Here is a 25829-nt window from a genome sequence, read left to right as displayed (position 1 = left end):
GAAGGAGATGTACATATATTAGAATTGTTCCCATAAATTCAGTTATATTCACATTTTTAGGCAAAATACATGAAATCAGAGTATTTAGTATAGCTTCATATTCAAGAAAAATCACAGGTGGATGGCTAATACTCAGGATTTCCAAAATATTAAAATGTATATTAATATTACAGAAAATGCAACTTATTGTGATTATGAGACAGAAAACCTTAAGATTATTGTGCCTATTGACAGTTCTATGAATGAAAGAGAAAAGTAAAAGACACCATATGTTAAAGACTGCTTTTCACTGTTAACATTACCATGTTAGTCTGAAATGCATTTCTCCCACCAACAAGACAGCTGAGCAGTGTAAAAAGTCAGTTGTTTGATAATTTTGGTGTTCCAGACTTGAAAGTGTATATATATATACATATATATATACACACACACATATATATCTTTGCATGATATAATAACAATTCTTCTGAAAAAAGTTTAAAATATGTAACAGCATATCACGATCATTTATAGATGCAGAACTAGAACTGTTTTATATTTGGTTGTAATATTGAAGTGCTTACTGTTGAACTCCATCCACGTCCTCTGCTAGCATTTCAGTGATTTGAGCAACTGAAAGAAAATCTGGAGACAGAATCTTTTCATGCTCCTGGATCTCAGCCTCTCTCTACCAAAAAACAACAACAAAAATAAGTGTAATGAGTTATTTCAATCACATTTACAAATTAATCCAATGATAGCAATGTTCTGTGTTCTAGTTGCTATCAGAAATAAAATTTAAACACAATTTTCGATAATCATTTTTCTTTCCATTTTCAAGTAACTATCTCTCTTCTTAAAAGTTCAATATCTAGCTAATCTTATGCATATATTTAAAACTGGGTGATGGCTTTCAATTAACAAACTTTTCTTTGGTCTTTATTTTTTTCATCATGATAGTGTACTCTTTCTTTTTTTAAAGATTTTATTTGACAGAGAGAGTAGAGGGAAAGAGTGTGTGAGAGCACAAGCAGGGGAAACTGTAGGAGAGGGAGAAGCAGGCTTCCTGCCCAATGTGGGGCTTGATTGCAGAACCTTGGGATTATGACCTGAGGTGAAGGCAGATGCCTTCAGATGCCACCAGGCAACCCCTTCTCACCTGTTTTGTAAAGTTTATTCAGAGATATTCTATTGTTTTTGGCACAATTATATATGGGATCGTTTTCTTAATTTCACTTTCCACTGTTTCATTATTAGTGTATAGGAATGCAACAGATTTCTGTACATTGATTTTGTATCCTGCAAATTTACTGAATTCATTTATCAGTTCTATATATAGTATCATGTCATCTGCAAACAGTGAGTTTTACGTCTTCCTTATTAATTTGGATACCTTTTATTTCTTTACGTTGTCTAACTACTGTAACTAAGGCTTCCAGTACTATGTTTATTCAGCATTGAATAAACATAGTACTGGAACGTGATGTAATGAGCACTGGGTATTATTATATAAGATGAACCACTGACCTCTACCTCTGAAACTAATATACAGTATATCATAATTAATTGAATTTAAATTTAAAAAAAAAAGTGGTGAGTGGACAACCCTTGTCTTGTTCCTGACCTTAGGGGAAAAACTCTCAGTTTTTCACTATTGAGTATAATGTTGGCTGTAGGTTTTTCATAGAAGGCCTTTATTATGTTAAGGAATGCTCCCTCTAGACCTACATTGTTGAAAGTTTTCATCATTAATAGATGCTGTACTTTGTCAAATGCTTTTTTCTATGCTTATTAAAGTGATCATATAGTTTTTAATCCTTTCTCTTACTGATGTGATATATCATGTTCATTGTTTTCTGACTAGTGAACTACCCTTGTATCCTGGGAATAAATCCCACATGATTATGGTGTATGATTTTTTTTAATGTATTGTTGGATTTGGTTTGCTAATATTTTGTTACGGATTTTTGTATCTATTCATGAGAGATACCGATCTGTACTCTTTTTTTTGTGGTGTCTTTACCTGGTTTTGGTATCAAGGTGATACTGGCCTCAGAATGAATTTGGAAGTTTTCCTTCCTCTTGTATTTTTTTGGCATAGTTTGAGAAGAGGTATTAATACTTCTTTAAATGTTTGGTAGACTTTGCCTGGGAAGCCATCTGGTCTTGGTCTTTTTTGTTTTCTGTGGGTGTTTTGATTACTGGGTAGATTTCCTTGCTGGTTATTGGTTTGTTCAAATTTTCTATTTTTTTCCCTTGCTTTAGTTTTGGTAGGTTACATGTTTCTAGGAAATCCAACAAGGAGACATCCACTCAGCAGTGACTAATCTGTCACATGTCTCACTGAGATCCACCGGGCAGTGTCCAGTCTGCCATGTGACTCACTGAGACATCCATCTAGCAGTCTGTTGCCTATCTCACTGAGACATTCACTATGTCTCATTCAAGGAGGCAACATCCACCCAGCAGTGACCAGCCTGTCATGTCTTAGCCCTATAAGCTGAAAACCCAATGCAACTGGAGGTAGCAGGACCACTTCTTTATTCTAAGAGTTTTGGTCCTCAATAGGATTGGCCACCAATCCTCAATGCAATACCAGCATCCCAGAATTACCATAAAGAGAATTTACCCAACAATGAAAAAGAAAGAGTTAGAAATCTGGGCTCTATTCTATTTTTTTTTTTAAAGATTTTACTTATTTAGTCATGAGAGACACAGAGAAAGAGGCAGAAACATAGGCAGAGGGAGAAGTAGGCTCCCTATGGGGGAGCCTGATGCAGGACTTGATCCCAACGGGACCACAATCTGAGCCAAAGGCAGATGCTCAACCACTGAGCTACCCGGGTACCCCTCCAGGCTCTATTCTAGGGAAAACATGTGGTGGATCAAACATGCTGCTTATGGGGAGAACTTCCCAAAGAGTCACCAATGGGCCAATCTTCCCCAAATGTGTCTTGTTATCTACTGGCAACAGTCTAAAACCACTGTGGAGGTTTGGAGCACTGGATGATCAGTCTCATCTGTGTGTTCTCTGCAAGCCACAAATAAATTATCATGGGAGAGATTTCCCCTATGGATGCTACATGAGGAATAATCTCTGACATCTTCCAATGGGAAGAAGCAAGTGTTCCTTTTCTTTGGAGCTGAGTGATTCAATCTCTTATGCCAGCTAATAGTTTTAAGAAAAACCATCCAAGAACTGAAGCAGACAGTCTTACAATTAAAGTGAGAATAAAGTTTCAGAGCCAGCTAAAGCAATTCAAAATATAGGGAATGAATAGAGAGTGAGAAGAGGGAGTGAGAACAGGTTCCATATCAGTTCTCCCAGTTTTCCTTTTCCCCAGAGAACAGACCAGTTACACAGAGAAGCACAGAGACAGAAATTACATCAGCATTAAACCAACTCTGTTTCACAGAGGAGGACCTTACCAATCCTCAAAGGTCAAATTGTGCTATGCAGACTTAATTTAGGGTTACCATTGTTCCTCAGAGGGTCACTTTATAATCACCAAGATGATGCAGGCAGCCCAGGTTCAAGAACTCAGACTGGGTCCCACAGGACCAGCCAACTGGGTCCTTGCCTTCATGCAGGATGGAAATCAAATGTAAGCCAAGAGGAAGTAAGAGTAGAGTTTATTGGAAGACATAGAGAGAAGTGATACAGACAAAGCATCTGGAAGACTCAGAAAGGAAAAGGAGTATGAGTTTCATCTTTGCTTGGGCATCTGGACTTTTTATGGAGAACAATGGTCTGGTATATGCATCCTCTTAGGTATCCAAGAACTGATTGAACAAGAATGAGTCAATTTGCGAACTTTAAAAAATATCTACATATTCCTCATTGAACTTGGGGCTCAAAATGAGGCAAGGACAAGTAAAAAAACTTGCTAGCCTCAATAACTTAACATCTAGTGGAAGGAACAAACCAAGGGTGACTTTAGACAAGAAAATAAAATGATAAGTGAGCTGTAGTAAAGGGACAAGAATAGAGACAGGACAAAGAAGGGACCTCCTATAAGAGGAAATGGACTTGGTGAGATTTGGCAAGAATGATGGAATGAAACAGCAACAGGATACTTGGGGACTGGTTCTCTAAATATCAAGTAATGCATATTGTGATGCCTTGGGTACAAGACAGGAACTAGTTGGACCTAAGTGGGAAGTGAGCATTGGGAACATACTGTGAGAGATCTTGAATAAATATTTAGTGAGTGATTACAAAAGCAAGTTACTGCACAAGAGATCATAAATATTTTAGACCCTTGCCTGGTCAAAGAATGATAGGCTCAAGAGTTTGTTCTTAATAGTACAGGCAGTAAGGATAACCCATGAAGTTTTTTTTAGCAGTGAAATGACAAGATAAAACTGTCCTTTAAGGAAGGGCGATTTGTAGGAGGGTGAAGGAAAGAAAGGAGCAGAGAAAGGACACAGAGGAGAGTTCAATGAAAATGTCTTTGAAACGGGTCAGGAATGAGGCATTGGGCTGTACTAGGTTCCTAGCAGCGTACACGAAGAGAAAGGGGTGATGCAACATATTGTATCTGGGGGACTAAAACTGGGAAGAATGAATAGTTTGAGTATCTAAAATAGATAATTGAAAGGGAAAGGTGGTGATTCTTGGGGCCTCCAATAGCTGAGTCCTTTTGTTCAGAGTACAGTCCGTAAAGACCATATGTGGCATTCTTGTTACACCAATAAAAATAGAAGCATTGGAGGATGATGCTGGATTTAAGAAGGCTATAAGACAAGTTTGATTTCAGTGGTTGAGTTTAAGGGTGAATATACATATCAAGGAAGAAATGTTTAAAAGGTAATGAGAGATGCTAGACTCAGAAAGGTCTGGCTTAAAAATGTTAGTTTAGGAGTCACTCCAAGTGTGAGAGTGGTGGAAACTGCCCAGAGCCAAAGCATGGGGAGAACAGCTGTGAATGGGGGTGGAGGAGGAGACTGAGAAGCAGAGGTAAGCAGTAGCTCCATGAAAATCAAGAACTGTGAGATTTGCGGGGAGGGAGGGTACAAAAGTTTTCAGTTTGGAAAATAGTTATTTATCCTTCCATGTGAATGGGTTCCAGTAAATAAGAAGAGCAACAAAATGCTTTGCTATAATTAAAAAGATCACATCCCACATTTTCCTTATTTCTTCCCAAGAGTAGAAAAATCCCAAAGATAACAGTTATTGGTAATGGTAATCAACTTAATGTCTGTATTTAATATCAGGTTATTATATTTTTATTTTAAAAATCTAATTTAGACACAAAATATGCTACTTTATTAGCTATCTTTTTGTAACCTAGGGCTAGCAAAATAACCTAAACTAGGTCATTCTATTAGTTTATAAACTCAATAAGAAAAAAATATTATAGCACCTAATAGAATACCTTGTACCTAGTGGGCACTCAGATACTTGTAAATTGAATTACTTGCACTCAGTTTTTAGGTAGGATGGTATTTTACTCCAGAACATATGACCATATATTTGTTAAATGTTTGTTGGTTCTGATTTTTAGTATTAGTGTAAAGTATAATTATTCCTGTACTGTCAACCCCATTAGACTTTAAATTCCTCAGGGACATTCAATCTTCTTTTTAGAATTCTACAGATCCTACTTATGTCAAAATAGGTTGTTAATTGACTGTCTTAATTCATCTCTATCATCTGATGACATTATTAGATGATGGAGAAAGATGAACAGAAAGACTTGGATTTGGATGGTTCACCAGGGTTTGACTACTGATTAATTTTGTGATGTATAGCCAGTCATTTGAACCTAAGTTTGAATTCATGTTAAAAAATCATACTGAAGTGTTTTAATATACAAAATTGCTATCATTATTAACAAAGATTTGCATTAAAAGTACATTGTACAGACATCCAGATCAATTTTGTTTGATGTGAAAATTTTCTGCATAGAAGAAAATAGGTCACACAAGGACTGCATGATAGGGAATACAATAATCTTAAGCTTTTTGGACAATAATAATTCCAGCTAGGATGCATAATATTAGTGTCTCATTTTTTACTAAACTTGCTAGCTTAAGCTAATCATCTTGTAGGAGGGTTTGCCTCTGGTTTTTGTTTTGCTTTGTCTTAAATTGAATTCTTGAACTTATTTTACACTAGAGCTCTGTCTTGTTTATATACTGCCTTGCACTTGAAATGATATAAGGTGGTAAAAAAATCTTTAATCTTTCAACACATACATTCTGACTTGTAAAATTAAAGATACAATACAAAATTCATGAATAGGCTAATAAAAATGTGATATGTAATTTGGTTTTCCATGTAAAATTACATCTCTGACTAGAAAAATATGTTAGCTAAACTTTACTGTAACTCATTTTACTCCACCACCTGGTGGATTTTAGCAATTATTCCAGACACAATAAAATTGTAAGTCTAATATTATTTGTCAGATAATCTTTTCTCTGAATTTTTTCTCTTACTCATCTAAGCTTTCCACATTATATATGTCTTCCTTCTAGAACTTAAGCTTTTGGGGTATCTTTCTATCTGTTACTGGTAGTGTCTGAAAAGATTCTTAATAAACGTTCATTAAAAGAAAGCTCATACAGTTCATCAAAGATGACAAAGAGGGGTTTCACAGTCATAGAGAACATAGACCAATATACAATTTCCATACTTAGAAAAGCTCTCTTCAAGCATGAAAATAAATGAATTAAGGAGCAGCACTGTATTGAGCCATGTCAGAGCCTGAGGCAAAAGGAAAAATCAGTACTACTGATGATGTCCTCATTTAATGTTTTGATCCATTATGAATTTTTTGTATTAGCTTTCAATTTTTTTTTTAAACTGCCTTCAACTGAAGTTTATCTTGATTACTAAATTTCTGGAATCCCTTAAATTTTGTGTCCAAGAAGACTGACTACCTTACCTGCCTCATTACAGTTCAGAGGGAGCCAATTTAAGAAAAAAAAAAAAAAAAAAAAAAAGATGAAAGAAGGATAGGTGAAAACAAGAACTAGTGCTTTAAAGTAATGAATAAACTAGGCAAAAATCTTCGGCAAATGAGATTAAACAAAAAAAAAATACATGCCACATTCTATAGAGATACATTTGAAAATTACAGGACAAAGTCATCAAATTTGGACAGGAATAAGAAAGAAATGGAACTGACCAAATATAAACTAAACTGGGAGACTATTTTCTAAAAAGTAACCATGCCAAGATGATTGCACACTTGAGTTCTACCTAACAATCAAGAACACATAAATTCTGTTAGTCTAGGGACACTCGGTGGCTCTGTCCTCAAGTGTCTGCCTTCTGCTTAAGTCATGATCCCAGGGTCCTGGGATTGAGCCCCACATGAATCTCCCTACTCAGCAGGGAGTCTGCTTCTTCCTCTCCCTCTGCCCCTCCCCTCTGCTCTGTGCTCTGTATCTTTCTCAAATAAATAAATAAAATCTTCTAAGAAAAAATTCTGTTAGTCTACTAATTGCAGGCTGTAGACAATTCATTGTTAAGAAGTCGGCATTGTCTACACACAGAAATCTAAACTAGCACAAAATGGAAATTCTAAACCAAAATCAGATGTGAAAACTTTAATTAAGATATTATCTTAGGAAGTTGAATCCAAGAGTGTACTAAGAAGAAAAATAAGCTATCATTCTGACCAAATAAGAAATTTCAGAAATGAAAGGATGGGTCATCATTAACAACAACATGTGTTTTATGTCAAATTAAATGATAATAAGGAAATAATAACCAGGCATTTGTTAGAATTCAGCAACAAAACTCTCAAAACATGAATAGAAAAAAAAAAAAAAAAGCTTAAACATAAAAAAGATTATTTGCCAAAACATCAGATTGAATGGTGAAAAACTGAAGTCATTCTTATAAAACCGGAAACTAAAAAGGGATCCTGGCTAGTAACATTATTGTAATTCAAAACTCTATAGACATTCTAATAATATAATACGAAAACTAAATGTGTGGCTTAAATATTAAAAATTGATTAAAAAAATCTTTATTTGAAGATTACATGGTTGCATACCTAAGAAACCTGACATTGTACTAACACGGTTTCAGTTAATAAGAAATTTGATAAGATGGTTACATAACACAAATATATAAAGGCCAATTACTTTTCTCTATATTAGAAACTAATTAGAAATGGAAATGGCAGAAACTTGATTAAACTATACTTAGTTATAAATATAAGAAGGTAAAAGACCTACAAAAATTATAAACTTTATCAAAAGTTTAATAAAAAAAACTCAATAAAGGAGATTTATTGGAAACCTTCAAATTAAAAAAATTAAATCCTTCCCACATTATAAATGTAACGTGATGGCAATTTTAAATCTTAACCGTATCATTCTGGAACTTTATAAAATAATTTTCAAGGATTCTTATGGAAGAATACATACATTTTCAAAGAGAAAAACAGTGAGAGGAACCTTTCCAAATTAGATAATAAAGCTAAATATAAAATAATATGGCACTGACACAAGAATGGGCAGACTATTCAGTGGAAAAGAAAAGATACATTCAAAAATGTATCTGTAATTATATATATATATATATAAATTTTTGGAAATTCAAAAATATATATACATGTATACAAAATATAAATTTACATGTATTCATGTATACATATATATAAATGTTTGGACTCTCTATTCTGTTACTACTCTGCCCATCACTGTGTTCATTCATGTGTGTATACACATAGTGTGATAGTGGCAGTCAGTCCATTCTCAATGAGGAGAGAGGGGATGGTTTATTTAGTAAATGAAGCTGGTATTAACTGATGGTTCATGTCTACAAGAAAATAAAATTAGATCCTCATTTTAAATATATCTATCAAAAATTAATTTTAGCCATGTTAAAGACTATACTTTAGTAAAATAACACTTTAAGTATTAGAAAAAAGAGTAAAGATTATTTGTATAAATCTGAAAAGGAGGCTAAAGAGAGGAGAAGAAGCAGGACTTCTAAGACAGGAAACCCAAAGACCGCTAGTAAAAAGAAAAACAAGCCCAAGTGTCTGTCAAATTCCCCACACCCACAGCTGCTACTCCCAGAGGTTCTAAGTGTTTCATAATTACTACTGTATATCAACATTTTGAGGAATATTAGTACTGTCTTCTCAACAATATTTTCAGCAATATATCAGGCATCCTCCCCATGGTCTTGCTCAGGTTTTCCTATAGTATGTGCTGAAAATGGCTTCAACAAATATCTCTTGGGAGAGACAGAAATTGCAGGACCCTGATCATCTTGCTGCTCAAGTTGAGCCTCAAGTGTTTCTCTCCAACCCTGATGATGCTGGGGTGGGGGGTGTGTTCAAGGTCTGTAGGGAGACCATCTAATGTAGAGAGAATTATCCGTGGCCTCCTCCTGGCCATGTTGAAGATCTCCAAGGCAAGTAACAGCATTTTTCCACTTAAGATTATGTAAGTGTCCTTTGTCCTGATAAAGTCTTGAAGGCACTGAATAAATAACATCTATTAGGAAATACGGTAATGCTTAGAGATACTTTCAGAGGAAGCAACTGGGCAATAAGCATTTATGTCTTCTTTTAGGTCTCTGATGTGAGCTGAAGTATAGTCCTTTTTTGTGTACTACTTAAATGATATTTCCCAAATAGTATTTTTTAAGGCACTAAAAAAGTCAGTTTATGAGTCAACTAGTGATAAAAGACTGAGGATTAAATTCTAAATATTCATTTATAAATTCATTTACAATTTAATTTATAAACATTTATAAATTTCATTTACAGATCTATATATAGCAAATATTTTCAGATTTTTGTCATTTTATGTCTGGTCGTAAGCACTTGCACAGATATCTCCCATTTAGTCTTACCTTTTAGATGGAGGCATTTACTCCCATGTTACTAAAGAAACTGGAATGTTGAATTCAGAAAGTTGGCAAAAAGAGTTTATGCAATGCCACAGAAAAAATATATCTTCCTGGACCTGCATCTCATGTCTGCTTGTTCACGGTATCTCAATAGACTTAGATCTCAGACGCCTAGGTGGCTCAGTGGTTGAGCGTCTGCCTTCAGCCCAGGGCGTGATCCTGGAGTCCTGAATTGAGTCCCACATTGGGCTCCCTGCATTGAGCCTGCTTCTCTCTCTGCTTGTGTCTCTGCCTCTCTCTCTCTCTCTCTGTGTCTCTCATGAATAAATAAATAAAATGTTAAGAAAAATATATTTTGATCTGTGTAACTATCTTTCTTGGCATATGTCAGACCACCTGTGATTTTAATTAGTTATATTTTACTGAGTGCTTACTATGTGATTGGGATAATTGGCTGTTTTTATTCTAGGTACTGGCAAAAAAAGAAGTCTGGAAACCTTAGACTTAGAATAAAGCTTATACTTTATTTCTGATTGACTTGGTGAGAGAAAAAAATTCACTAATGCTTGGCTTAGATGACTAGATGGTCTACTGGCTAAGTCAATTTGGACATAGAATTTATTAGAAATGACACCATAAGGGACTAGGTCTTGGAGAATCAACTCTGGAAGGAATCTGATCTGAGAAGAATCTTTCAGTATCTAACTGAAAAGCAGAAGTTTTGGGAACATAGATTCTGAGAGAGGGGTCTTTGCCATCTTTTCTATCTAACCCCTAAAACACATTGTGGGCAGAAATGGGCAGCTGGCAGCCTTATCATTCTAGTGAATGCAGGCTCTACGGATCAACTGGCTTCTCTGTGACCTACAGGAACTCTGCTTTCACTAGAATGGAAAATGGTGTTTCTACCATGCAGTGTATCAGCTTGTTCATCTCAGTACAGGCTAAGTGAGTCCAAATTCCATCTTGATTTCTTCAGTTTGTTACTAACTTAAAGATTGAGCATTTTCTGAATTGCTTGTCACAGGGAATTCCTGCTACTCCAAGAAGTTAACAGATGTGCCCACTGACAGTGCTAAGGTGTAAGATAATCATCTCAGGTCTATAACTAACTCATTCATCCAATCCATCCAAAAAAAAAAAAAAAAAGTGACATTCCCCCCCCCCCCCCGCCCCCCCCCACGGCACTTCTTTGCATCTTCAAAAAAAAAAATCATGGGGTATTTCTTTGTCCTTTCTTCTTTCTTTCCTTTTTTTTTTTTGAACTGCAGATTTATTAATCCCAAATTATCAGAGTCTTCTTGGAAAGTACATATTTACATGGATAAGTAAGTACATGCAAGTGTACACTAGCAATTGAGCACTTTCTTAAGTTTTTGTACATATTTAAATAACCGACTTAATTGCGAAATTTTCTCTGCCACTTTTGAAATTGTATTACTTACATTAGAGATCACAAGGGAGTAACTAGCTTAGTAACCAGTTTATCACATTAAAATGTATTTTTAATGTATGCTAATTTCAAAAGGCTCATAGGACCGTCAGCATGCTTTAGTGGTCTGCAATACAGTATTGGGAAGAATCTGTATATATCTCTGCGGCAAGGCACCAAATTATTGGCTGAGTGTTCCACATTCAGAAGATAGCAGCCAATACTCACCTTCTGCACCCACACACAAAAAATGTTATTTAGACTAAAAAAGGGAGTTGAGCATCGCAGTGTCAATTATAACATCATTCACCTTCGGTCTTAAAAAAACTGAAGGCAAAAACAAACAAACAAAAAAACCAAAAAAACCCCTGAAGACAAAACTTCGTAGAACAACATGATGGATTGTGTGAAGGTTTAAACATTTTCTTTTAGCAAATCTGGAATAGGAGGTGTGTGCTTAATTAAAATCTCAGGATACTAAGCTTATGAGTAATTAAAGTCACCTAAAACCCATTTATTAGGGAGAGCTGGCGTTGGGAGGGGCCTAAAGAAAGTGATCCTCCCCCAGCCCCAGCCCCAGCCCCAGCCCCAGCCCCAGCCCAAAGGAAACCACTGGGGCCCAAGGAAGTCCAAGGGCTCTCCTGAGGGCAGGTGGGCGAGGAGCAGCCACGCACACCCGGGGGTCGGCTTTCCAGCGCCTCTCCTTCCTCCTCTCGGGTATCTCTGTACTTAAGTGGTAAAATCATCAGGGAGACCCCAGGCCCCGGCCTTCACGCGTTAGTCAACCTACTACCAAGGAAGAGTCACTAATGCGTAGCAGCACCTTCCGAAAGCGACCGGCCCAGGTCAGATCCCAAGGTCCCCTTTCCAGTGCCGAGGGCGCGGAGGTCGCTGGCCGCGGAAGCCACCCAGGGGGGAGCTGGTCCGGCTCCCACTCCGGGGCGCCCCGCGGGGCGCGGCGGGGGCAGGGCTGGGGGCGCGGGCCCGAGCCTCCCGGGCCCCGGCGCCGCCCCGCCCCGCCCCCGCCCCGGGCCGCCGGCCGCCTCCCCGGGCGCGGGCCTCAGCCGCGGGCCGCGCGGGCCCGGGGCGTGCGCTCGAGGGTCGCGGGTGCCGGGAAGGGGCGGCGTACCTCCGACTCGGGCGTGGTTCCCGCCGGGGTCGTCGCCGCGGGGGTCGTTCCCCCGGGAGGGGTCCCCAAGGACGCCGTGGTGACCTCGCCCCGGAGTTGCGGCCCTCCGTCGCCTAGGCAACCGGGGCGGGGCCAGGGGCACGAGGGGGCGGGGCCCGGGGCGCGAGGGGCGGGGCCCGGGGTGCGAGGCTCGGGGACGCATCCCTCCGCGAGGAGGCTTCTGGGTGGGAACGTGGGCCCCGGGGGAGAGAGGGGAGAGGGGGGAGGGGAAGGCGGGGGCGCGGGGGACTGCGGGGCTGCCCGGAAGGCTGAGCCCGCTGCGGGGCTGCGAATCCGTGGCTGGAGGCAGGCTCGTCCCTTTTAGTAACAGAGCAAGGAGGGAAAGAAAGGAAATTTAAAGAACAGCAGTTTATTTTATTTTATTGTTTAATTTTTTTTTTAAGAACAGCATTTTAAATGTTAGTAGGTGGGGAAACGTCTAATGCTAACGGCAAGTTCTCAATAAATATTAAAGTGAGATAGATTATTGGAACTTGATCATTGATTGATTTTAGATATTAAGGAGTCATTGTAATTTTAAGGCGATATACTGTTATTGTCATGTTTAGAAGAAAAAAAAAAAACAGTGTCCTTGTAGAGAGATACGTAGTGAAAGATTCAGTGATGATGAAGAGATGTAATGTATGCATTTACTCCAAAATCATGAGGGGAGGGGCTTGGGGAGTGGAGTTATGGCAGGTGAATCAAGATTGGGTACGTGGAGGGGCGGGGTGGTCATTACACCACTCTTTCTATTTTAGATACGTTTGCAGTTTTCCATAATAAAAGCATTTAAAAGCAATATATTTAGGATACCTTGGGTGGCTCAGTGGTTGAGTGCCTTCCGTTTAGGTCTTGATCCCCCCCCTCCCCCGTCCTGGGATCCAGGAGCCTACTTTTCCCTTCTACTTATGACTTTGCCTCTCTCTCTCTCTCTCTCTCTCTCTCTCTCTCTCTCCCCGTGTCTCTTTATGAATAAATAAATAAACCTTTAAAATAATTTAAAAATATTATATTTAGTGGCCGTATTAGTATTCTCTGGATGACAACACCTGCTTTGAAAATTCACCTTGTATTTACCTGCGTGGGCGATGCTATGCAGAAAGTTTACTATAAAAATCAGACATTAAGTTTACTATAAAAATCAGAGTCCTTTGGTTTCCCCATCTGGGAAATGAGATGGTAACATTGCCTGCCTCATAGCATCGAGGATTTAACATGTTAATATATGAGGATTTTACACCTGAGGATTTAGCATGTTAATATATGAGAATGTTTAGAACAGTGTCTGGCACCTGTGTTAGGTATTAAGATTAGTATTAGTTTGTATTGTGTTTCTCCTGATGTTAATCCACCCTGTACTCAGCTGCCAGGATAATATTTCATTGTGGGCCTCTTATGTGTGCCCAATGCCTCTCAGGTCAAATTGAACACTTTAGTGTTACATAGCCTCATGATAATTGTGCCCGATTGCCTCACAGTTCAAGTTATGCACACAATTTGTACTGTCAACTTGTGTTCCTGGAGTCTCTCATTTTGTGTATGTTTGGTCATTCTTTCAAGGGTCTGGCAGTGTCGTTTCCTTGATACCTTCATTCCTAAAGAAACTGGTTTCATTCCTAATACAGAGTAGTTATTCAACAATGTGTTTATGACTTCCAACCCCATTTAAAAAGGACTACGTTAGAACTTCCTCAATTAGTGAAAATATAGTCGATTTATAGTGATTGCCAGAGTTCATACAAGAGCTACCACCTCACAAACTCAATACAATGCTTAATTATTTGATTGTTTCCTTTGATAGCTACTTCAAAGGAATTGAAAATAACAAGTCACCTTCTGCTAGGTGACAACTCTCCACATTCTTTAAATTTAGTATTTGGTAAAGTGCTAAAGCATTGATCTCTCTAAACTGCAGTTCTGGTTTCCTCAAAGATGTGATTTATTTTTCTGGCCTTTAATTGTCCTGCTATTTCTTAAACAGTGTTTAGGTTTTCTGTGCCCCTTTTTTGGAACTAGATGGATACTCCATTAAAGATGGAATCAATTTCCACCGTGATGGGAGAGTTGCCGGATAGAGGGGAGAATTGTTTTGTAGGAATTCTGTTTTTACTGTATTTAATGGTGTAATTTATTGGAGAAGTCATTTTCAAGGAGGTAATTTAATTTTATGGGACACAAATTTTTTTGCCCAGTAAGGAGTGGTGTTGAAAGCCCATTAGCCCAAAGGTTACTTTTAATTTGCACAAGTTGAAGCTGATTTTAGCCTCCCACTTCTTTTGTAGGGAGGTGCCAACAAGGAAGACAAATCTCAGTAGGTGATGTGCTTTCTTACATGGAAAGGTCAGTTAAGTCTTCCTTCTCAGGTCTCTTTTGAAGATAAAGGCTTCTAACCAAAGGCTGTAAAATTCCATTTTTTTTATCTTATTGTTGTAGGATGGAAGAGAAAAGGAAACATATAGGTCTTGTAGTTTACAATTATTGCTTGAAAAGACCTTTGACTTTTACCACATCACAGTGAAATATGGGATAGCTTGATACTGTTATTTTGATCAATTGGATTGGCCCCTGTTCTCATGAAAGTACTCCCATCTATATACCTGTAATCCTGTATGTGGCACATTTTACAAATAGAATCAGATTTTTTTGAAGAGAGGCATTTTCACAGTTTTGCCAATTCAAGTATTGGATGTTTAAAATAAACCATACTTTTAAATACCTGAGAAACATTTAGGAAAGGACTGGATGTTGATGGTCTAGTGTGGCACTATATGGCAATGAGCAGTGACAATGAGATGTCAGCTGACTTTTTAGGGTAAGGAAACATTTCATGGTGCCTGTGTTGCTGACTCCTTTTAAGTATGAATGAAATTCTTCAACAACAAATGAAATAATATCACTAATGCGATTAATGACGTACTGGTAGTTCAAACAATGTGATTCCTGAGGTCTTCAATCTATTAATACTCCTGATGGTCTTAGGTGGATCAAACTGGAAAAATTCCAATGTGTCCCTTAAGTGGTTCTGAGATACCACAAAGTCCTGCAGATAGGATTCAGAGATTCAGATAACACATTGTATCTTAGCTTTGAAATATGTTTAAACTGATAGATGTAGAAAGAAAAAAAATATAAAAGGCATTTTAATTTGTGAGTAATTGCCTTCATTCTCTGTTGCATATTGAATTTTAGCCAAGAAAGTATTCCAATAGCTAATCAATTTTGAAATATATTTAGTTTTCTTCACCTTTACCAAATCCTCAAATCTGGCCTTCTCATTTCAACCAAGGGCCTTAATTTTTTCAAGTCATAAGTGAGAACATTTTAAAGCTTAATAAAACACATTTAAGAGATGGCATAGTAAACCTACTTTAGTAGAGTTAAGTAGTTCTAAGACTAAACTATAGGAGGGGGTAATGATTTTCAATAAATAGTTGGTACAATTTTGACACTATTCATTACCTGCAACTTGTCTTCAAAACTCTATACTCTTCATTGTGGGTATATCTGTTTTTCCTTCTTTCTCCAGTTATTCCCTTTACAGTGGATCCTTACACTGTTCAAATGAAGACTCCAAGTCTCTTTCCTAAATCAGAAAATACTCTTTTCCTAATCCAGAGACCTCTTTAAGATAGTTTTGTAACTCATTCTTTTTCTTCCTGATCAATTTATTGAAAAAGTGGGACCTTATTCCTCATCTCTCTTTAAACCACCCCATACCCTTACTTCATTTGCTTTCCTCAAGCTGTTCCCCCTCAAGGACTGCCATTAGGCTCTGTCTTCTTTGGTGTGTGGACATTCTCTATTTGCCTTTTATATCCACTCTTTTACTTCTCCACTTGGCCTTGTGACCTGGAGGGTTGACTGACCATTATGGACTCCAACAGCTTGACTTACTACACTCCTTGCCCTCCAACTTGTGGTTCAGTTTGGCCAATGAAAACACCAGTAGGGGGTGGAATGGGGAGGAGTGTGATCAGGGTCATTTATTCTCCCTTGTTTCCTCCCTGCAGGATTATAGGCAGGAAGTAGTAAGTTCCTATGCCAAAAGCCTTCAAGGCCACAGCCCATCCCTTAGCTTCTCCAGAGTGCTATGGCTCTCTCTGGGTTTTGCCCTAGGAGCAGTAATGCCTCCCTCCCGCTGCTAGCCACAGGATGGTTCCCTGTCCCTTGCTGGTTTCCCTTATGTCTGCCCACATGTTTATAAATAGCTCCTTTACTAAACTTTCCTCAGTTCCCACCTTTTGCCATCTGTTTCCCGCTGGTACCTTGACTGATCTCAGCAAAAATTAACTCCAGAACATTTAACACGGAAGACTAAGCCTGGCTCGCTCAATCCTATTGTTGTCCACCATTTGGTTGTTTTGCAATGAGCAATATTGTCTATAAGAAATCTTGAACAATTATTTAGGTAGGACTACACCCCACCCTCACCCATTCTCTGCCTGGAGGAGCTGCACCCAAGTTCCACTCCCCTGAGGATTGATGGAAAGCAGGGGAGTACTGGAACTACCCATGGGATCTGTGTCCTAAACAGCTGTCTGTCTCAGACAGCTCATATAAACTCCTGGCTCCCCAAATTCTAACCTTTGGATACCAGACAGCCTACATAGTTCTCCTGTTGACAAAACTTTAAAATTCGTCCTATAGAAACACAAAATAACAGATCACCTGGGCCGAGGCCCAGGTCCTGCTCTCTCCATGAGTGATGGGAAGTGCTGGGGAGAAGTAGTGCCTTCTCTTCATATCGATCCTAGCCCTGAAGGTTTGAACTGTCCCATAAAACCTCGGATGCCATGTGGTATGAAATTCATCTGGAAACCAGTAGGACACACCGGGCAGGGGAGTGGCTTGTGAGAATGCATGTAATTCACAGATTTCACTCATCCCAGCACGTTTAGATTTATCATCTATATTTGGACAAAAGTCCTATTAATTATTTTCATTTATAAATTGTTCTTTATTGTAGTATTTATGTTAATGGTTTCATCATTCCTTTTATGCTTCAGTGAACTACATTTGAATCATTGATCCGTATTTGTGGACTGATAATTTACTGCAAAAAAAAAAAAAAAAAACAAGTTAAACCTAGGCAATGGGATACATATTAAGTGAAATGCTTCAGCTGAAAAAACTGCACCCTATTTCCAGCACGTTAGCCAAGGGAGCCTGACTCAAATTCTTAAAGTGCAAGCAGCATCTTTAAACACATGATTTGAGTTGGCCAAAAAGAATTTTTATAAAAATCAAAATTCATCCCAGATTTTACATTTGTGAAATATGTACAATCAAAATAGTTGCAATGATGTTTTTCCCTTCTAAAACTGCCTAAAAGTGACTGGGTGCCATTTAGTCAATGGTAGGGGACTCCATTACTCTTTCAATGTATTTTTGAGCAAGTTTATCCTGGGGGATTCTGGGAAGTATCTTGACTGGGCCACTGAGCATTGCCTCCTTCTCTGCACTACCTCCCACCCCATTCTACTTTTAAATTTAGCAAGTCTAATTTTACCTGTTTTGCATAATAGCTTTCTTATAAATTTTGTTAGAAGGAAGGATTCTAAGCTTGACAAAGTTTGAAAGCCACTGGATAATCTCTAAGGAATCTTCATCTTTGAAAATGCTATTACAACATAATTTCCCAAAGCATTCATTGTCTAAAATGTTCACTTTGGCAAAGAGACAATATTACTATTATTAAACACTTCTGATGTATATGCATGCTTATGATTCTAAGAAAGTAAAATAGCATACATTATCTCATTTAATCATCTGAATCCACTGTTACAGTATTCCACATAGCATTGCTTTTGATCAAGGAAATTATTTCACAGCAGAAGAAGCATGGCAATGAGCCTATGCTCATTGGTCTTAATGATGTTCCTTCTCATCCTGAGTAGAGGGTTTGATGGAACAGTGGAATGGCCTGTTGAAGGCTTAGTCACTCAATTTGAAGATACCAGCTCAGTGTCGAAAGCAAGGTTCTCCAGAAGGCTGTATAGGCTCTGAATGAGCATCCACTATATGGGGTTACTGCTTCCAAAGCTAGGACTCATGGGTCCAGGAATTGAGGAGTGGAAATGTAGTGACAACATTTGTTCTTACTATCCTAATAAACCTCTAGCAAAATGTTTGCTTCCTGTTCCCATGACCTTCTGCTCTGCTGGTCTAGAAATATTAGCTCCAAAGGGAAGAATGCTTCTATCAGGAGACATATCAAGATACCATTGAACTTGAAGTTAAAACTGCCACCTGACCACACTTGGCTTCTTATGTTCCTGAATCAACAGGCAAAGAAGGGAGTTATGGTGTTGGCCGGGGTGACTGATCCTTAACACCAAGGGGAAATTGGGCTTCTACTCCACAATGGAGGTAAAGAAGAATGTGTCAGGTATACAGAAGACCCCTAAGTCCTCTCTTAGTATTATCATGCCCCGAAATTAAGGTAAATGGAAAACTATAACAACCCTACCCAGGCCAGACTACCAATGGCCCAGGCTCTTCAAGAATGAAGGTTCAGGTCAACCCACCAGGTAAAGAAGCATGACCCAGCTAAGTTACTTGCTGAAGGCAAAGGGAATGCATAATGAGTCAGTGGAAGAAGGTAGTTACAAATGCCAGCTATGACCAAGGATCAGTTAGAGAAACAAAGACTTTGTCTTGAGTATTTTCTCTTTATTTTGTTATGAATATGTTTGTGTTTTTTTTTCCCTCTCTTCCTCTCCTATGTAACATAATGTATGTTGACTTCACATGATAGTGTTTATGTATTATTAATTTTACATCGTGGTATTCAAGTTATAGGAAATCAAGGAGAAGACTAAACATCACTCCAGGACTTTACCTTCTTTTCTGGGAGAGGGGTTGGTGCCTTCTCAGTCATACACTGGATAGCTATATTATGTTAAGCAGAATTATGACCATGTTATTTTCTTTATTTGGAGATTAAGTATCCTTTAAGGAGATGCACAAGATGCCAAGCTGATAAGGTGTGGATTTATGATGGCTAAATTTTATTTGTTTGTATTTATTTATTTATTTATTTATTTATTGAGCTTGAGTTTGGGGAGGGGGAGGCAGTGGGATCAGGAGAGAGAGAGAGTCAGATGCATAACTGACTGAGGCAGTGCCTGAGGCACCCAGGCACCCCAGTTAATTTTATGTGACAACCTGAGTAGGCCACAGGGTCCCAGATTTTGGGCTGAACAGTCTTTCTGAGTGTGTCTGTGAGGATGTTTCTGGATAACATTACCATTTCCATCAGTAAAGTCGACTGAAACAAAAGTGGATTGCCCTCCCTAATGTGGGTGGGATCATCCAATCCCATGAAAGACTGAAGAGAACAAAAAGGTGAAAGAAAAAAAGAATTTGTGTTCTTTGCCTGGCTGTTGAGCTGAAAGTCTTCTTTTGCCCTGGGACTCAGGAGTTATGCCATTGGTTTCCCTGGTTGTTCAGGCCTTTGGACTTGGACTCCATCATGACTTTCCTAGGCCTCCAGCTTACAGATGGCAGATTGAGTACATCTCAGTCTCCATAGTCATGTGATCTGTTTCCTTATAATAAATCTCTCTGTGTGTATGTATACATTTCCCATCAGTTCCGTTGCTCTGGAGAACCCTAATACAATGGTACTATTTTGTTTTATAGATGAGGACATGGAAGCTCAGAGAGCCAACTGACCTAATGTCTTATGGCTAGGTATATAGCAGGCAGGCCCAAGTATGAACTAGTTCCTGTGACTGCACAGCTAACTCACCTGGCTCTACTTTATCACAGTACCTCAGCTGTGCTGTGCACTCAAGAGCCTGGGTGGGTTGATGAGGTTTGTCAATGGAAACTTTCCACCTACCCCTTTATGTTCTTTTCTCATTCCTGCCCTGCTTCCCCAGTGCATTCACAATAATTGCTAATTCATTTAGTGTTTTACTCCTGGCAGGTTATTAACTAAGATATATAGTCATAACTAAAGTGTGAGGTGATATGACTTAGCACCTACTAAGGTATATTTATATTTTACTAGGAGACTCCTTAAAGATGGAAAATTCTTTTGTAGCATGAGGTTTTAATAAAGGATTGCCAAATTGTGGAATTTATATTTTGAAAACAGAAGGTCTCTTCTAGTGTCTTTTTAGACCTCACCTAGAGAGAGCTTAATCCCACTTACTAGATTCATAATATGTTGTGATTTCTCCTCTAATCCACAGCATCTATTATTGCAGTGTTCTGATAAGCATCCAGTTAATAGGTAGAGCAGGTTGGTGAAAATGTAAACAAATCAATAGAAAATATTCTTGTAGCTATGGTTATGCTTCATTCTAGTAGAATAAGTGGTATATTTTTAAACATTATTTTCCTATTTCACCAAAAAGTTCAAGTATGTCTTTTCATTTTTTCAAAAAAGATTTTATTTATTTATTCATGAGAGAGAGAGAGAGAGAGAGGCAGAGACACAGGCAGAGGGAAGCAGGGAGCCTGACATGGGACTCGATCCGAGGTCTCCAGGATGACACCCCGGGCTGAAGGCGGTGCTAAACCCCTGAGCCACCTGGGCTGCCCAAGTATGTCCTTTCAGATGAAATGCATTTTTGTGTGCCTCTAAGCTGGGTTAAGCATTTACACTACAGGAATTCATGATATTGTGCAGCTTTCAAAGGAGAATACTAAACTATCACAGAATTTTCTATGCCATTTTCTATTTTATTTTATAGTAATAGAAGTCATCATCATCATTATTATTATTACTTTTGACCTGTAACTAATGATCATTTGTAACTAATGGTTAGCTTCCATCTTGTTAACTGTGATGATAGTCCTACATGCATTATGGTGCCACCTCATGGCCATGAGTATCCTGGTAGACTTAGGTTGAATGCGGAGTAGTATAGTAAATCCTGTCAAGTGAGACTTTTGACCAGCTAGGTAACCTTAGGAAAAATGACTTTATTTTCATATGATATTGATGGTTCTTCTTAGAAAATCATTAAATATTTCTTTATGCAAAGTCATCGAAACTTAGAATGTTTGCATAGAAAAAGGAGAATATAAAATTGGAAAACTAAGAGCAGAGAGGATGGATGGTAGAACAGAAGCAATCTTCAGATTTTGGAGAGAGAAAGTAAGGTTAAATTAAAAAACAAAACAAAACAAAAAAACAACTTATTGGAAACCACCACAAAGGAAAACCATACTCCTGTCTTGAGGAGTGAGTTCTTAGGAGATTTGGCCAGACTCTTCCGATACGGTCTGCTTTCTCTGGAATTACCCTCCCCTGGGAGAAGTGTTGCTAGAACAATCCCCTGTTTGGGACCTAGATCCTCTAAGCAAATTTGAGAAAAATTCTTTTTCTTCCTATCATTAGACTCTCTCTTAAAATAGTTGATGCCATGGTCATAGATACTCAGTTGACTGATGCAAGTTGGGTAAAGTTCAGCAGCTCAAATAAATATTAGAAATATGTTTGAAATGTAAATTTTGAAAGGGCCATGGACTGCTCTTGCCTAAGCAAACTGTTCCTGAATGCCTAGTCATTCTTGATGTGACAGTTTTCTCATTGAAGCTTGGCCATACTCAACAAAAGCTGGACTACACCCTGGATTTCTTAAATGGTAGAGTCCAGTGGTCATATGTCCCCAAACAGCCAAAGACAACAGGGCAGGACATGCTTCTGGTTTCTTATTATGCTTATTGTTGTGTCCTCTGAAACCTGCTGACAGAATTACTGTTCTCTCTTGATTGGACAGAAGAGGACCTCTTTTTCCATAGGTTACTGGAAAATTTCTATCTACTCTTTTCCAGCATCAGGTACTAGGCTCTTCCTGGAGTGGTGAGCCACTATAAACTAACTTTCCTCCTCTTAGGCTCCCCTTTCTTCCCTACTGAAACCTACATGGGGGTGCCCGTGAAACCAGATTGGGTTGCATCCATTCATAAAAGACAAACTCAATACTAGAGTCCTGCTTCTAACTCCATCTCCTGTATTTAGTGCTTAAGTATATGATTATATTGAGTAGTAAGAGCTGAAAATGGAGTAAAAGGAATTTTCTCCACAATTTAAGACAGTTTAAGACTGCTGATAATGTGGCCTGAGGCATTTTCTTACCATTCATTCATCCATTTGTTCAACAAATGTTTATTGACTACAGACTAGGGGCAGACAATACTGTAAGCATTGTTGAACAAAAGCCCTCTTTCCTCTCAAATTCCACCCTGGTGAATTAATAAGCCTAGAATCTATTTCAAATATAAGAACCCACCAATTAGTATGTTGGAAGGCTTTTTGTCTATGTGAGTCTGAGAAGTTAAGATCTTCAAAGAGCCTGATATATTGTTATGTTTCTTGAACTGGAAATCATATCCTACTGGTTGATGGTTAATGGTTTGTCAGAAAGTGGTAAGTGCTATGGGAAAAAAAAAAAATAGAGCAGAGTAAAGGAGAATCTGAAAGGTGGGGTTGGAAGAATCTGGGCAGTTGCAGTTTTAAGTAGGATGGTCAGGACAGGCCTTAAAGAGAAGATAAGGGCAGCCTGGGTGGCTCAGCGGAGACCGGAGACCGAGGACCGAGGATCTAGTCCCACATCAGGCTCCCTGCATGGGGCCTGCTTCTCCCTCTGCCTGTCTCTGCCTCTCTCTCTCTCTCTCTCTCTCTCTCTCTCTGTGTGTGTGTGTCTGTCTCTCATGAATAAATAAATATATCTTAAAAAAAAAAAGAAGATAATACCTGAGCAAAGCTTTTCATCACCGTTATCATAACTAGCGTTCCATCTAACTGCTTCCTGCACATTATCTCATTTAAAACTCCCCACAGATGTGGTCACTGAAGCTTAAAGAAGTTAATTATTTACCCCGATTACACAGCTATTTAGTAAAGGTGACAGAATTTAAACTCAGGACTATATGAGTAAGAGCCCAAGTTACACTACACTGTGTTGTGTCTCAAGGCAGTGGTTCACAAACTGTGTTTGGAGGTTGCACCAAAATTTGATGTGACATTAGTTTTTCAGAACATCTATTATCAGCCATACCTTTGAAACTGTATTTTAAAATGTGTATTCACAATCCTGTAATCCACATGTTAACATATTGTATTGTAGGACCTTGACCTCTTAAAACTGGGTTAGGTGCTTTTTTTGCATGCCTGCAAGCAAAATTTTTCGACCTCTGTGCATACATTTGAACACTGTATAAATGTTTCATTGGCTAGTCATGGTTAAATTTTGCATGATTTTTTAAAAAATCAGGTCTTGGCATGTAAGTTCAACATAAAACTGTAAAATAGCTCATGTGTAGCACAGAGTAGGATCAGGAATGTCTGCTGGGTACGTGTTCTCACCATTATGGAATTGTTGACAATTCATTAACAAGGGAACCCATAACATATTTATATAATGTGATATGAAAAGTAATTTACTACTGTTTGTTAGGTTTAGATGTTTTTGCCTGATTTATATTTGAGAAAAGCTGAGATCTAATTAGTGACTAAACCTTGATTTTATCTTAAGTTCTGAATTACTTAATAGAAGGATATCCTGAGACTATGGGGAAGCTTGATTTTGTTTGTTTGTAAATCTACCATTTAAAATTACTTATGTAGATCTAGGTTTTGTTTCTATTTTAACACTGTGAAACCAAGTCAGAATATTGTAATAAATTTAATATTGAGACTGACATGGCTGGAATAATCTCACTATGCTAATTTTTATCATTGTAAACAAAAATATGTTATAATCAAATAAATGTTAGTTATAATAATCATGTGTTAAAATAAACTACAGGCAGTATATTTAACATCTATTTACATACTGAACATTTTTATCTATTTATGTACTGTAGCTTAATTTTTAAAATATCAAGGGGAAGGTTATACATAGGTCAAGATCTATTGATGTAAATATGGAAGCGATTCTAAAATGGCAGCTCCAAAGGAAATAGGAAATACCATAAATTGTGCCCATAGTTACCCAAATGAAACTAGGAAATACTGCTCCTTTTTGACTATAAATAGTTCAATGATCAAAACAGTATTTTTCCTCACCTATTTTTAATCTATATAATTATACTATTAAGGAAGTAGAATAATGTAAAAACTTTCATAATTTCATTACAAGTCATTGATGTTAGGACAGAATTTGGAGGGACACTATTGTTGGGGTGTTGGGGGCAAAGAGATAATTCATTTGATTTTAAGATTGCCACTGCTATGTCAACAGAACTCTATAATTTTACCTCATCACCCCTCAACAAACTTGCAGACTTAACATCTAAAGTTCACCTTCTTACATAGGTAGAATGTAAGCTCTTTATTGCCAGTAACATGAGACGTAGGCATTAATAATGTCATTTCCATTATTATTACTTTGGTCACTAGAGTGAATTGTCTTTAGTAGTTGATTAGTAAGTTGAAAATGGTTTCATTTATGTGGAAACCATGTTTTAAGTGGAAAAATCAAGACATACAATATGAACCCAAAACTTATGTTGTTTTGAGCTAGTGAAATTATTGAAATGGATATGAGATAGTAAGAAAACAGAAAAATGCACCCTGTACTTCCAGTATAAAATGAGAGACAAGGACATAGATGGACACATCTCAAAGAAGAAATATTAATGAAAAGAAACACATAAAAGAGGTTCAACCTCACTAATGATGAAAGAAATGCCAGTTAAAGAAATTTTAGTACGTCTTGCTTATCAAGATTCACAAATGTGTGGGGCAGTGGATACTCTCAGGCACAGTGGTCCTCCCTTACCCATGGTTTTACTTTCTGTGGTTTCAGTTATCCTCCATCAACCATGGTCTTTAAGCATATGATCCTCCTTTTGACATATGATCAGAAGCTCATTAGTAGCCTGATGTTATGTCACAATGCCTACATCATTCACTTTATTTCATCTTACCACACAGGCATTTTATCATCTCACATCATTATAAAAAGGTTGAGTACAGTATAAGGTTATTTTTAGAAAAGACCACTTCACATAACTTTTATTATAGTATACTGTTATGTTCTATTTTATTTTTAATTATTGTTAATCTCTTACTGATCCTAAGTTATAAATTGAACTTTATCATAGGTATGTATGTATAGGGAAAATGTAGCATATATAAGGTTTGGTACTATCTCTGGTCTCAGGCATCCACTGGAGGTCTTGGAACATATCCTCCATGGATAGGGTGGGAAATACTATACTTCTCATGGACATGTGAATTAATACAATTTCTGGAAGTTCAAATGACAATATACATAAAAATGTAAAGGTTTGCATACTTCTTGTCTCAGAAATTACATTTCTATAACTGTATTCTAAGGACATAAACATAAACGTCTACAAATCCCATCTGTACTTTTTGATGTAACATTGTTTATAATCTGGGGTGGAGAGGAGAAATAATGTAATGTCTATTAATGAGGGAAAGATAAAGTAAA

General features: G+C 37.8%; 1 protein-coding gene and 1 long non-coding RNA gene across 3 annotated transcripts in view; one reads left to right on the top strand and one right to left on the bottom strand.

Annotated features, from left to right (window-relative positions):
* The window catches only part of CABCOCO1 (ciliary associated calcium binding coiled-coil 1), a 117313-nt gene extending 104804 nt beyond the window's left edge, over positions 1 to 12509 (bottom strand). For both annotated transcript variants that reach the window (XM_035715032.2, XM_049108971.1), the window contains exons 1-2: positions 12367 to 12509; positions 564 to 667 (exon numbers count right to left, since the gene is read on the bottom strand). In XM_035715032.2, the coding sequence (XP_035570925.1) occupies positions 564 to 595 (32 nt within the window). In that variant the 5' untranslated portion in view covers positions 596 to 667; positions 12367 to 12509. The remainder of the gene's footprint in view (positions 1 to 563; positions 668 to 12366) is intronic.
* LOC125754942 (uncharacterized) overlaps positions 1 to 25829 on the top strand; it is a 73147-nt gene that overhangs the window by 42845 nt on the left and 4473 nt on the right. The gene's annotated exons all lie outside the window — the stretch shown is intronic.

The sequence above is a fragment of the Canis lupus genome, chromosome 4 (assembly GCF_003254725.2).
Source record: "Canis lupus dingo isolate Sandy chromosome 4, ASM325472v2, whole genome shotgun sequence".
In the NCBI taxonomy this organism is placed as follows: Eukaryota; Metazoa; Chordata; class Mammalia; order Carnivora; family Canidae; genus Canis; species Canis lupus.
The sequence above is the reverse complement of the archived record's forward strand: the minus strand, read 5'-3'. Positions and strand labels throughout refer to the sequence as shown.